Source organism: Camarhynchus parvulus, chromosome Z (genome assembly GCF_901933205.1).
Source record: "Camarhynchus parvulus chromosome Z, STF_HiC, whole genome shotgun sequence".
In the NCBI taxonomy this organism is placed as follows: domain Eukaryota; kingdom Metazoa; phylum Chordata; class Aves; order Passeriformes; family Thraupidae; genus Camarhynchus; species Camarhynchus parvulus.
In genome coordinates, this window is record NC_044601.1 from 53,702,553 (window position 1) to 53,714,719 (window position 12,167).

The window sequence follows — 12,167 nt, forward strand, 5'->3', positions numbered from 1 at the left end:
ACTGAACCTGGCAGTGGCTTGGTCTCTGGGAACAATTTTTACTTAACAAGCATTTTATGTTAACTTTTTCAAATGGATTTATTACACAGTTTTTGCTTTTGAACAGGAAATGGTTAAGTGCAGTTAGTTCAGGGCTTCCATTGCCTCTATGCAGACTTTGCATAAGAAATAGATCTCCCATTGGCAGAAGACCTGAAGGGAGGTTGGAACCCTCCTATACTAACATGCTGTGCTCTGTACCTGGTAAGGAGCAAGGGAAAAAGGCACAACTACTGTCTGTGTCTGCTGGTGGGAGCACACGCCTCACAGAACCACAGCTGCTGCTGTGATATTTCTTTTGTGCTCAGTCTGACTGTTAACTTCGAACAGTGTCAGCAGTGTGAATGTGAGGAGCCAACCACAAAGGCCTTAGAAATCCTGCTCTTTGCTGCTGATACAAGGGTACATGTCCATACAGTGATTTGGTGCTTTGCAGACGCGGGCGCAGTATACAAGTGTGTTTGTTCAAGTGCTAGATTTGTGTACATGTTCAGGCAAATGCAGATGAATCATCACATATGCACTTCTCCAGAAAATACTGCTTATCTGCTATTGGAACAGAAAACATGCTATTTGCAGAAAGGATGTCATAATAAGGATTGATCTTTGGACTTCTCATTACTCTAAAGGTTATTTTGACATTCAACATCACAGGTAAACTTTTTTGGGTTGGGGAGGGAAAAATCTCAGTACTTGTGTCTCAATGTTGTTACTAGTTCAAACCACAATCTCTAGATAAAACTAGCATATTTTGCTGCAAAAATCAGCATACTCTGTCAGTAGCTTTATATTCTGAAGTAAACCATGAGTACCTGCATCTATTTAAGAAAAAAGGATGCTACAAAAACTCTAAGTCTCTGAAAGATGTTTCCTACAGGTCTTGAGTATTGAGTCTACTAGTTATTTGAATTCCTTAAGCTATTTAACTGAAGTTATAGCAAAAACAAACCTGAGTCAGAGATCATAGAGAGGAGATGACTGGTGGTATAGTAAAATTTTTCAGTAGATTTCCTGTAAAATTATCTTTGGATATGTTCCATTCTATACTTTCTGTTAACAGATTAGAACAACAATGGTAACTTAAATGAGTTATCCTAAGTTTAAGTTGTTCTTATATTCAATCAATCATTTTCAATACAGCTTAAGAATATACTAGGATGTGCTAAGAATACACTAAAATAGAAAATTGTCCTTACATACAGTAAATTGGCAATTTTGTGTCGGTGCTCTATGGGGAGGAAGAAAGTATGTGAATTTTAGATGTCCTCCAGATAGCTATCTTTAACCAGGGCTAATTTTCAGCATTACTCTTTAGGATTTTATATTCTAACACTTTATGTGTAAGTACGTAACTGTCAGACAGTATCTGTGGCAACCCACAGTACATAATAAAACATAGTGGGTAAGAGAGAGAGCAAAAAGGAGCAGTAACTTAAAGTTACTGCTATGTATGATTTTCAATTCTGAGTAATTCTTTGAAGTAAAATAAAAAATTAAAGTGGCATTAAAGAAAAAGATTTTACTATGCTTTCATTGCATGCATTTTTGTACAGTATCCTCTTCTCTGTTCTTGTTTCCCTTATCATTTGAGATGCTCTTTCACTCACTCTAGGGTTGGATAATTGTGAGCCCTTATCTTGTTTTTCTGGTTATATGGTTATATGAATCTTCATCTGGAAGTCTGGTTTTCCCTGTATAGGTATGCTGCTGCTCTTCCTGTGTTATTTCAATTTCTTCCAGTTGTAAGAAAAGCACATGCTTATATGAAAGGAATATCCTGGGTGAATGAGATGTGGAAGGCAAAGTATAGGTCTCTGTTTTTGGCAGCTACACGATTTACTATTTCTTTTGTACAAAATAACAGAATCTAACAAAAAAAATCTAATGTGCTGTAGTACACTGTTGTGTAACACAGAGTGTGTGCAAAGAGTTGATGGATTCTAGTAGCTTCTCAAAGCCTATCTTTGCTTCCATCCACATACAAATCTCAGTGGTACTTCTGCAACCTCTGCAATTTTCTGTCCTCACCCTCATCCATCTTATTTTTCCAGACCCATTGTAACATGACTCTATCTGTAAAAAAACACCCCAACTTCTCTGTTTTAAAAACCTTCCAGCTCTTTAGCTCACTCCCCCTTTTTCTTGTCTCCTGCTTGCATTTGCCAATACTCTGTGCTCTCTGGAATAGTGTGGCTCTGTGGATTTGTCAGGCATCCTATTTCTTCATTCTGAATACTTAGTTATCTTCTTTAAAATACATTTCTTTCAACTATCACTTGTAATCTGAAAAGTGTTGTGACTTGTGGCCACTGGAGATAACAAGGATGGAAACATGCACAAAGCACTGTGTACATTACTTTAAGTGACTGTATTCCCCTTTGTAAAGACTTAGAAGCCAAAAATATCATCCAGCTTTCTTTACAAAGCTGAGTTGGATGTGTTTCAGGTAGTCTTTTATAAAAGGCAAAATCTAAAAAAAAATAATTGGAAAGCTGTACAAACTAGAAATACCAATTTGTAAAGCATTCACCACTACTTGTGAGATGTACTAAAAAGCCTCTGATGGTTTTGTAATCTTGTCTACAGAAATTGCTTACCCTGCTATGACACAGAAATGCTGGAGAAGACAGACTTAACTTTTCTTTTGATTTTACTTCAGCAGGTTATATTTTAAAGTTAAAAAAAGGCAGCTCACTTACATAAATCTGATTATCATATGTACTTCATGGACTCATTGCAAATTTTTAACATTGTGCATACAGACTTTGGATTCCTTGGCACATTAAAGTCAGTGAGCAGTGAAATATATATCCTCAAAGAGCTAGAATATAAAAGCATTTCTGTTGCTGATAGTGTTGTTGGACCTCAGCTGGCATTCCTGGGAGTAGCCCTGTGCATAGGTTGCTCCAGACCACAGCACATCACCATCCCATCTGATCAGCTGAGGCACTTTCATTCCCCTCCCTGTTGTGTAAGAGATATTGCATATGGAATCAATAAACATGAGGTACAGGTGCTTTAGGAGGAGTGCTTATGATGCATAGGTGCATTACAAGGATCCCTCTAGACAAGGATGAGATCACTGTTAAGAAGAAGCATACGAGCAGGCATACGTGAAGTATCTTTTTAGGAGAAGTGAAGTGTCTCTGTAGGATGGATAAATATTACAAAACTTTGGCTGAGAGTTGTGCATGTTACAGCTGCTCTGGTCAGACAGGAGGTCCTTTTTAGCCAAGTGGACTGTCAGATAAGGAGCTTTCTAGCAGATTTTTCAGGAAAAGCATGGACGTGTAAACTCCTGTATGTCAGTGGATTGAACTATTTGATTTAAGATTAAATGGCTATCAGTCCACTCCGTACAATCCTATAAATCACTATACTCAGAAAAGAACAAGCAGAAAAGTTCATGTAGCAGCTCATGAGGCTGTGCAGTTTGTAGTAGAGCAGACCAACATAAGCTAGAGTGGATTTCAATTTACTTTTTAGCATCAGTGGTGATTTAAGTAATGAGTTCTACTCTATGGTTAGTAGGTCAACATTTGTGGTTTCTATTTAATTTGCCAGAATTTCCTTTCTTTTGTTTTCTCTTTTCTTTTTTTAGACATTACTTCTTTTACTCTAATGCCATCCTTTTCCTTACTGCAATTGGTGAAAGCTTTTTTTTGTTTATTTTAAAGTCGTCTGAAGCAGTATAAATATACTCTGAGCCTCCAATTATGGTATTTTTTTCTGTGCCACCTGCAAGCATTTTACTTTTTTAGCTGCATAGTTAATTTTCTTTAAGTTACAAATTTTATGTAGTTTCCCTTTTTAAAACTTACTACTATGTAAAATAGAGTACTCTTGGCTTTTTCTCTTCTCCAAATATATTGAATTTGCACAAGAATTGTTATAGGCAGCCTGTCTGTTGTTTGTAGAGACAGCAAGCAAAATTCCCTCCCTCTGCTGTGTCTTCTAAATGGTTGTTCCAAAAAGCAGTTTTTTATGATGTCTGAAAAGATATTATCAGCATCACAGCTCAGTGAAACTTTCACAGTGTTAATATGGGCTACTCAGGTCTCCCATTATTAATTTGTTTCTTCTCCATGCAGATTTGGAGTGGACAAATGAACCATGTCTTATGGTTAATACATGGATTCAGCAAATTAGGTTATTTTAGTTCAATTCATACCTTCATCAGTCATCCTTTGCAGTAATAATTGGTAAATCCTGTGAAAGCCTTTCGAAAATTTTGTCTAGTGGGGACACTGACAAGACCAGGCAGCCTTTGGTTGGATATAATACACGTTTTGTTACAATTTTTTTGTCCCAATAAAATTTTTCAATAAAAGAGCAATGAATGAAAAAATATTTTATTCATTAAGTTCTCCGTTTACCAGCCTGGTAATGTAAGTGACTATCTGAATTTTGTAGTTGTTTACAACAGATTAGCTGCAGTGGGCTGGAAGCTTTCCTATGTTGATGAAATTTGGTAGTATAATTTTGAATTTGAATGAAAAATAATGCTTTCAATCAGCTTTTTTTCATGTTGAAGAGATTACTCTTCTCATATATTAGAACATCTAAGTTTTCCTATAGACCTTATGTTCACATGGGTGGTGAACTGACTAGATGATGAAGTTCATTAACAGAACATAGAAAAGCTTTCAGCAGGGCCTGGTTACTCAGCTTACATATATCAATTTAGTAACATCAGTTCCACACTCCTATGATAATTTACACCAGCTGAGGTTCTGGGCACTGATCCTTTTTATTGTGTCTTGACTTTTCTAGCACATAGGTTAAGCAACATTTGATAACCATATGTTTAGTGTATTGTGCCAGTAGAATAGGACTTAGAAGGTGGAGTGTGGGAAGAGTGGGAATTGCAAACGTGTATTGTTAGATTTTATTGACTTCAGAATGTGGCATAAATACAATGTCAGGTTCTCTATAAAACAAGGCCCCCATGTCGAGTCAAGACATACAGTGATATCCCGTAAAAAATTAGTAAAGAAGTCTTAAAATTAGATTTAATTGGTTGTATTTTCTTCTAAGATTATATCTTTAAAAATTTAGTAATCTCAAAGTAAAGTTTTGAAAATGCAAAGCCAGTATGTAAATGTGCATCTAATGCATCAGACTTCTGAAATGTGTTAGAGTCTTTATATTTCACTTCAGCCTCCATGAAGAGGCAGAAAGCTTTTCACTGTTTGTGCAGAGGGGAAGACAGAAGAGCTTCTCTTAGGAGCTCACCCCTTTGTGCTAGTGTGATTGAAGGGAGCTGTAAAATAGCTCCCTTTCTAATAATTACTGATTATGCAAGAACTACCTAGGTGTGTGAGTATTCTGTGAGTTTCAGCTTTCTATGGACACTTGGGTGATCAGATCAGTGGGGCAGAAAGGAACTACAAAAACAAGCATAGATGGAGAGCTGAGTGCATTCCAGTGGAAAACTCAACTGTATAAAAAAGAATTGGGCATCTGATTGTGTCAATCTTTTCATGTTTCATCTGTTGCATGTAAAAAATTGTTTTTTCAAGTCTAAAAAAAGTACTTGCTTTTAGAACAGAATGACTTCTTCTGAGTTGAACGGTGAAAAAGTTACAGTAAATTGGAAAATATTTGGGTCTCCAAACTTCTTTCTGGAACTTTCAAAGACCAGAAAGACCACTCTCAAAACTTTGAGGTTTAGCAAACTCCATTGTGGTATGAAGTTTAAATGAGGAAGTTTAGTAACACACCACAAAGTGTCCCTTGGGTTGTGAAAAATCACTTCTGCGCTACTTCTGGTTTAGTTAGTTATTAATTGTAAGCCAATCAGTGTTATTTTTCTAGATTAGTATTAGACACGAGTCGTCTAGCAGATCTTTTTTTTCTTTTCTGCAGAAGGTATGAATGAAATAATTCTTGTGAATATAAGCAGTTGTGCTTTCATGCCAGTATCAAACCCTCACATTTTAAAAACAACTGCCTAACACTTTCATTTCAGCATTCATCTAGGACCTATTACTGCAGATACTCTGAACTGTTCCTTAGTGGGAAAAATGATGACAGCACATCACTAGTTTAGTAACATTTTGATTACACAGATAGAAACAGAAAAAAATACATTTTGATCCACTTTGGGTTATCCAAATAATTTATCTGCAAAATTTGTTTCACTAAATCTGTTGGCATCTGCAGTCACTGAAATATAGCTTAAAGGCATTGTATTTTTCTTGGCTAGAGGCTACCTTGGTAACTTGTGTTGTGTTTGCCCACAAAGACTCAGTGCTAGTTACTGCCATCATTTCCCTGAGCACATGTTTCTACTTTTAAATCCAAGTGCTGTCCTTACCTCCCTTCCTGTGGCAGAGCCCTAATCCAAGAGGCTGTGTAAGGAGGATTGCAGACTGATTTCAGTGAGCTCCAGGGTCTGATGGCAATAGTCTTCCAGTAGAGGGGGTGTGGTGGACATCCTCTGGGTTGTGGGTCTGAAACATCTTAGATTACTCAGCCATATTTGTCAGCTTAACACCAGCGGGCAGCTATATCTGCTAGCTGCGCTGACACCTTGCTTTGTTATCCTTCCGTGCAGCTTTTACTTCCTCCCCTTGTGTGACAGTCAAGGAGGCTCCTGCTGGAACAGGGCAATAGAGCTTCCTTACCCTGCTTTTCCAATACTGTTATCAGTGCCATTAACTCAGTATAGTAATGAGGGTAAATTCAAGCTGCCTAAAAAGTTGCAATGCATCCCTTGTAGATATGAGTATTTAGGTTTTTATGGTATAAAATTGTACTAATGTGTCAGATACTGGTGTGGCACTGAGATAGCAATGCTAAAAAGTTGGTATGTTGCTATTAAAATACTGGTTTGTTGGAGCCCCATTTATTTCAACTTGTATGTTTTCTAAATTTGTTTGAGGGGAAGTGAATGTCAAGTACCACACTTCATTTTCAAATGTTATTGATACAATTCTACTTCAATGAAAAGAGATTTAAAATTTTTCACAGTGTTCTTTCTGGGTTAGCAGAAATTCTCATCTCAAAACCACCATTTTTTCCCCCCTAATATTTGTTACTAAACATTCTGGTTGAAATTCCTTTCTAAAAAATAAGAAAGCCTGCCTGATCGTGGTTGTATTTTGAATTATGTGAGTTGTACAACTCAACTTGGTTTTTTCTGTTAGAATTCATTAATAGATAAACAAAACTGTTGTTTATCAGTAGACACTATAAGACCTACACAGAGATGTTGCAGTTTGCATGAGCTTTGAATCCATTTTTTTTTCTTTCCTCTTTTCATTCCTTCTGCACGTGGAGCTTTACACAGTGTGGCTCCAGTTGCCTGTCTAGGCCCTCTACTGCCTACCATGGTGTGAGTAACTGTTCCTGTAATTGTGCTGCATATTTACAGCACACTCTCTGCTAAAATTAAGAGTATTTTGCAATAATTACAATGAACAAAAATGTGCAAACTAAGTCAGGACTAAATATTCCTGTTGATATATGGACAGTTGAAGGAACTGAGGGACATAGTTTTGGATGCAAAAACTAAAATTCTATTGGACAAGTCAAATTGCAGAGTAGACTGTTGGGTCACATACCTTCAAAGACTAAAATTTTAATGAAAACAGTAAACTGTGGACCATTATAACCTGCAGGCTGCTATTCTCTTCTAAGAGACATCAAAAACTTCTTTTTGATACTGTAATATCTATTTTGAAAAGTGATTGGAATATACTACCAAATAAAAATCTTTCCTTTCTCAGTCTTTCTGGGTGTGTATTTGTGTTTTGACAGTGGTTGCAATGTCAGTAATGATTGGTGTTTCCAAGAAACTGCATCATGTTTCATGTATAATACTTACTACTATCTTACTAACATTAGTGTGTTAGTCTTCTATGTTTAATTTTTTAAAAAAACTAAGTAATTTTGAAAGAATTTTAATTTTTATAGGATTTTCATGGTCACAAACAGATGCTGTGCTATAGCTCATGTTTGACTGGAATGTTTAGGATCTGTAAATTTTTTATGCTTAATTTGTGAAGTTACGGTAGTATGTATCTTAAGTGTTTACCAAAAAGATACATACATTTTTAACATTGAAATACAAACACAGTTTCTTATTTACTTTTGCTGTTTTGGATATGTTTTTGAGCACATGTTTCATGTGCTTTGCTGTTTGCCTCAAGTCAGTACAATTCTCCCTCAGACCTCCCATGCTGTTAAATGTATGGGTAGAATGGTAGCTTCCAAGCACCCCTAAAGAAAACACTTTCAGGTCATGTCATATAACCTGTATTGTAAGAACAGCTGTGGGTAAGATTCTAAAAAATGAATATCCTGATTTTTTTACATGCTTTTATTGGTTTGGTTTTTTAGATATGAGACAGAGAGTTGTCATAATATAATACATTGGTCTCTTTTTTTTTCTTAATAGATAAAAAAATATTTTGAACTTGAGCCACTTGCACGTGGAAAGCGCTGGATTCTTAAACCCTGCTCCTTGGATGATATGGAGGCAGTAAAAGACAGCTTCTCCCTTCTAATAAACTTGCTAGAAGAGAGAGACTTCGAACCTTCAAGAATGTGAAAGCCAAGAGAAAGAAGAGGTTCCCACGCATCGCTGTACCTGCTCACTCTGTCACAGCTTAATTGCAGCGTAGTATCAAGGCTGAGCTGTGATATCTTGTTCACACAGAGTTAATGCAGAATGTCCTTTGGTTAAAATAAATGTTCTGTGAATCAGGTACACAGCTATTTCCAGTAAAGTTGTCTACCCTACTGAAGTAGAAAGTCCCTCTTTGTTTACCACTATTTCTGCACACTGCATGTTGCTTTCTTGCACTGCGATCATCCTTGGTAGAAAAATTCACACGCACAAAAATAACGTAGTCCATAAAGGAGGAATTACACGTGTTACCTTGAATTTTAAAAATAAGTAATGTCTAAAGAATTTATGAGTCTAATTTAGCTTTTTTATTGACCTCACATTATGGAAAAGCACAGCCACTGAGAACCTTAATAGGATACCTAAAATACAAGCAGTTTCACGTTAATGCAAAGGTTATGCCTGAAGTTTTACTAAGTGAAAACACAGTTGGGGTAGTGGACTCCACAAGGTAGTTGAGTGTCTTCTAAAGTCACTGCAAAACCATCCCAGAGGCAGTATGATATTTTGCTGGAAGTTTGCTGAAAAATAAACAAACAGATGTGCACAGATAACAGTACTTGGGGAAATCAGCTGACGTAAACAGGTGATCTAAGTAAAAAGATTTTTAGAAGTATATGAAAGATTTTAGAAATATACAGAAGTTGAATAAAGTAATAATTTTCATTGAAAGCAGTTTTCCATAAGAAAAGCAGAGCAAATATCTGTTAGTTCATCTGTGGAGGCTTTATTGCTAGTTAAAAGTATAAGTGATTTTTAAATACTTCCTTTATCACTCATTCGTAGACTACTACTGTTATTGTAACATTGCCAAGGCATCTATCCAGTTATTAAGGGTCTTCCAGTGTTTGTACTATAAGCTTCTCTTTTCAAGGGGATTATCTTGTTCTTTCAAACTTCCTCTGGGCTAAATGTTACTTAGAAGACGAAAAAGTAGTCATTGGAGACAACATTTGTAATACATTTAGAAGAAGTTGATTTGGGTCACGTAACACAGTCCACTTTTCCTCTTTCCATGTTTTCCCCACTGTAGATTTGCAGTATTTTTGCTACCTTTTGTTGATTTTTAAAAAAACTCATAAACTGATTTTGTCCATTGAAGAAACGTGCCAGGCCACTGGTTGACAGTGACAACAGGGTATGTGCAGATCAGTCACTGGACTGGTGCACACCTTGAATGCTGTGCCTTGTGCATTCAGCTACCCTTGTGCATGAGTGTCTGCAAACACAAACTCGAGTGAGGTGTCATTAGTTCCTCATCAGCTCTGCTTCTGTCTTGAAACACACAATCCCTTGTTTTTGGGGCTTTAAGCAACATCTCTTTCCACTCTGAGCATTTATCTTCTGTTTGAAGTTTATTGTAGTTCCTTACTAGTTTATTTGGGGATAAGAAAATAGTAAACATCAGCTTTTGAAGGCTCATAAAAGCCATTTCTCTATTAATTGTAATTTTGCTCTTTGTTAAACAAAATGTTTCTCATACTTATTTTAGTTTACTTTTCATTTGCCATTAATTTCTTGCATTGCTCACACTGTTGTAACTGCTTCCTAGTATCAAAAAGAAGCTGGGAAAACTGGTAAACTCCTTGTTTAATTTTGAGATGGAATAGGCAGGAAGCCTGAAGGGCATGTCCTTGCTTTGTGTTCTCTTTCCTGTCAGGTCAATTGTCTCACTGCTAATACTCTGGAAACAACCAAAAACTGGAATTATTCATTTTAAAGCACAGAGGAGCCCTGCTTTGATTCAGTTCTCTCTGCACACTTTAGTCAGGACCCAGCTGCCCATCAGTTTCTCTTGTGAGGGCTAAGGAGGTTCCCTTCCCTGGATTTAAAGGGGAACTGGATCTAATTTACATTTCCAAACTCCCTCCTTGCTGACATGAGCTTAAAGGCTACGGAGTCCCCAGATTTCCACACGGTCCCCAAATTTCTGTTTTATTTAGGGACAATGAAAAATAAGCAGGGAGGAGGAGTAGGAGCATTATTTCCAGAGAAAGCAGACAGTTTGGGGAGGCAAAATGAGGGATTTCAAGCTTTTACTGCTTTTTCATTGGCCATTAGTTAGAAGATGTGAAATAACATTTTTTTACTATTTTCCCCTGTTTTTGTTTAGCTATGGACCAAAAGGTACAGGAAATAAAAATAAGCCCAACTATATTGCATTCTTGAAACTGTACTTATTTTTCTACAACCAGTGAGTTTGTCTGGTCCAAAAACTTTAATGGCTCCAACTTTTGGTCATGATCTCCTGGCTATGCACTGTTTGAAGGTGCTACATAACTTACATGGAAATGCCCAAGAAGTCCTTGATAATGTGGTTTTGGAGAATGCCAGTGGCCATTTAGACTAGGACCTTTTGATACTTCAGTGTTTTTTCTTTAGGCAAATGTCAACTGCACAGAAGCAGTGATTTTAATTTTCAGAATTATTTTGAGTATGCTCTTTCTTACTAATATAGTGATCATTCCTCATCACAGGTTGAAACAATACCTCATAACTTCTGAAGGCTAAGACCAACACTTTACTTTGAATGTAGTACTTCTGTGGGTTTGTGTTATAGATGGACTTAATGGATGTGTACCTTTTAAATGTCTATAAACAACTTCACCTTTTTATGAGGGGATAACAATGTTCATAGCAGCTCATGTCACACTTCCTTGTCTATAGTGTTGTTGAATGCTCTGGCTATGGTAGAATATGTAAGCACCATGCAGTTTTTAGATAACCAGTCTTAACTGCTTTGGTTTTTTGTTTGTTTGTTTTAATCTTTCCACATGTGTTTGTCATTTAGGTGGAATAAACTTGGGCACTAGGCTCTACTTTCCATGCAAGTTCATTAAGGAGTGAACATTGTCTTTTTAAAAAAAGATATTGTGCTTTAATGTTCTTTAGCCATCTGTTAAATTACTTTTTGTGTGTGTGTGTGTGTGTGTGTGTGTGTGTGTGTGTGTGTGTGTGTGTGTGTGTGCCCACACTGGGCTTCTTCTCAGACCTGTGGCTGTCTGCGGTGTCTCAGCCGTCAGAATGAAAACATTATCAATCAGTATCCAACAACAGCTGGTTTTGACAACCTTCTGTCTGCTGCCTAATGCTTTACAACTCATCAGTAAGGTTTCTTTGTCTGCCCACTCTGAGCTGGTAATTTTAACTGCTTCATGTTGTGTCCTGTACTTGTACTTTTGGCATTTGTATGGCTTAAAAGTTAAGTCTTAGTGGGTTTTGATATTCTTTCTTGCTGTATAATGCTCCATGTGTATCTTAGCTTGCCTATTCAAATGCGCTATACAAAAATCTGTGATGTATTATTTCGTTTAACTTCTTGCATTTCATTATATTTATAGAAGTTGCAGATTTTTGTACCGTATTACTTAATACAGTTGCCTTTTTGTAATGGCAATTAATTTATATTACAAAAGTTTGTATCTTTACTGTAGTCGAAAGTATTAGTTAACTGCCATATTATCTTGACTTTATACTAAAAATACAGTATCAA

At 36.5% G+C, this 12,167-nt stretch overlaps 1 protein-coding gene across 2 annotated transcripts in view; it reads left to right on the top strand.

Moving 5' to 3' along the window:
- The window catches only part of ARL15 (ADP ribosylation factor like GTPase 15), a 247,654-nt gene extending 236,161 nt beyond the window's left edge, over nucleotides 1–11,493 (top strand). For both annotated transcript variants that reach the window (XM_030968219.1, XM_030968222.1), the window contains one exon: nucleotides 8,444–11,493. In XM_030968219.1, the coding sequence (XP_030824079.1) occupies nucleotides 8,444–8,596 (153 nt within the window). In that variant the 3' untranslated portion in view covers nucleotides 8,597–11,493. The remainder of the gene's footprint in view (nucleotides 1–8,443) is intronic.
- Nucleotides 11,494–12,167: the final 674 nt, after the last annotated feature.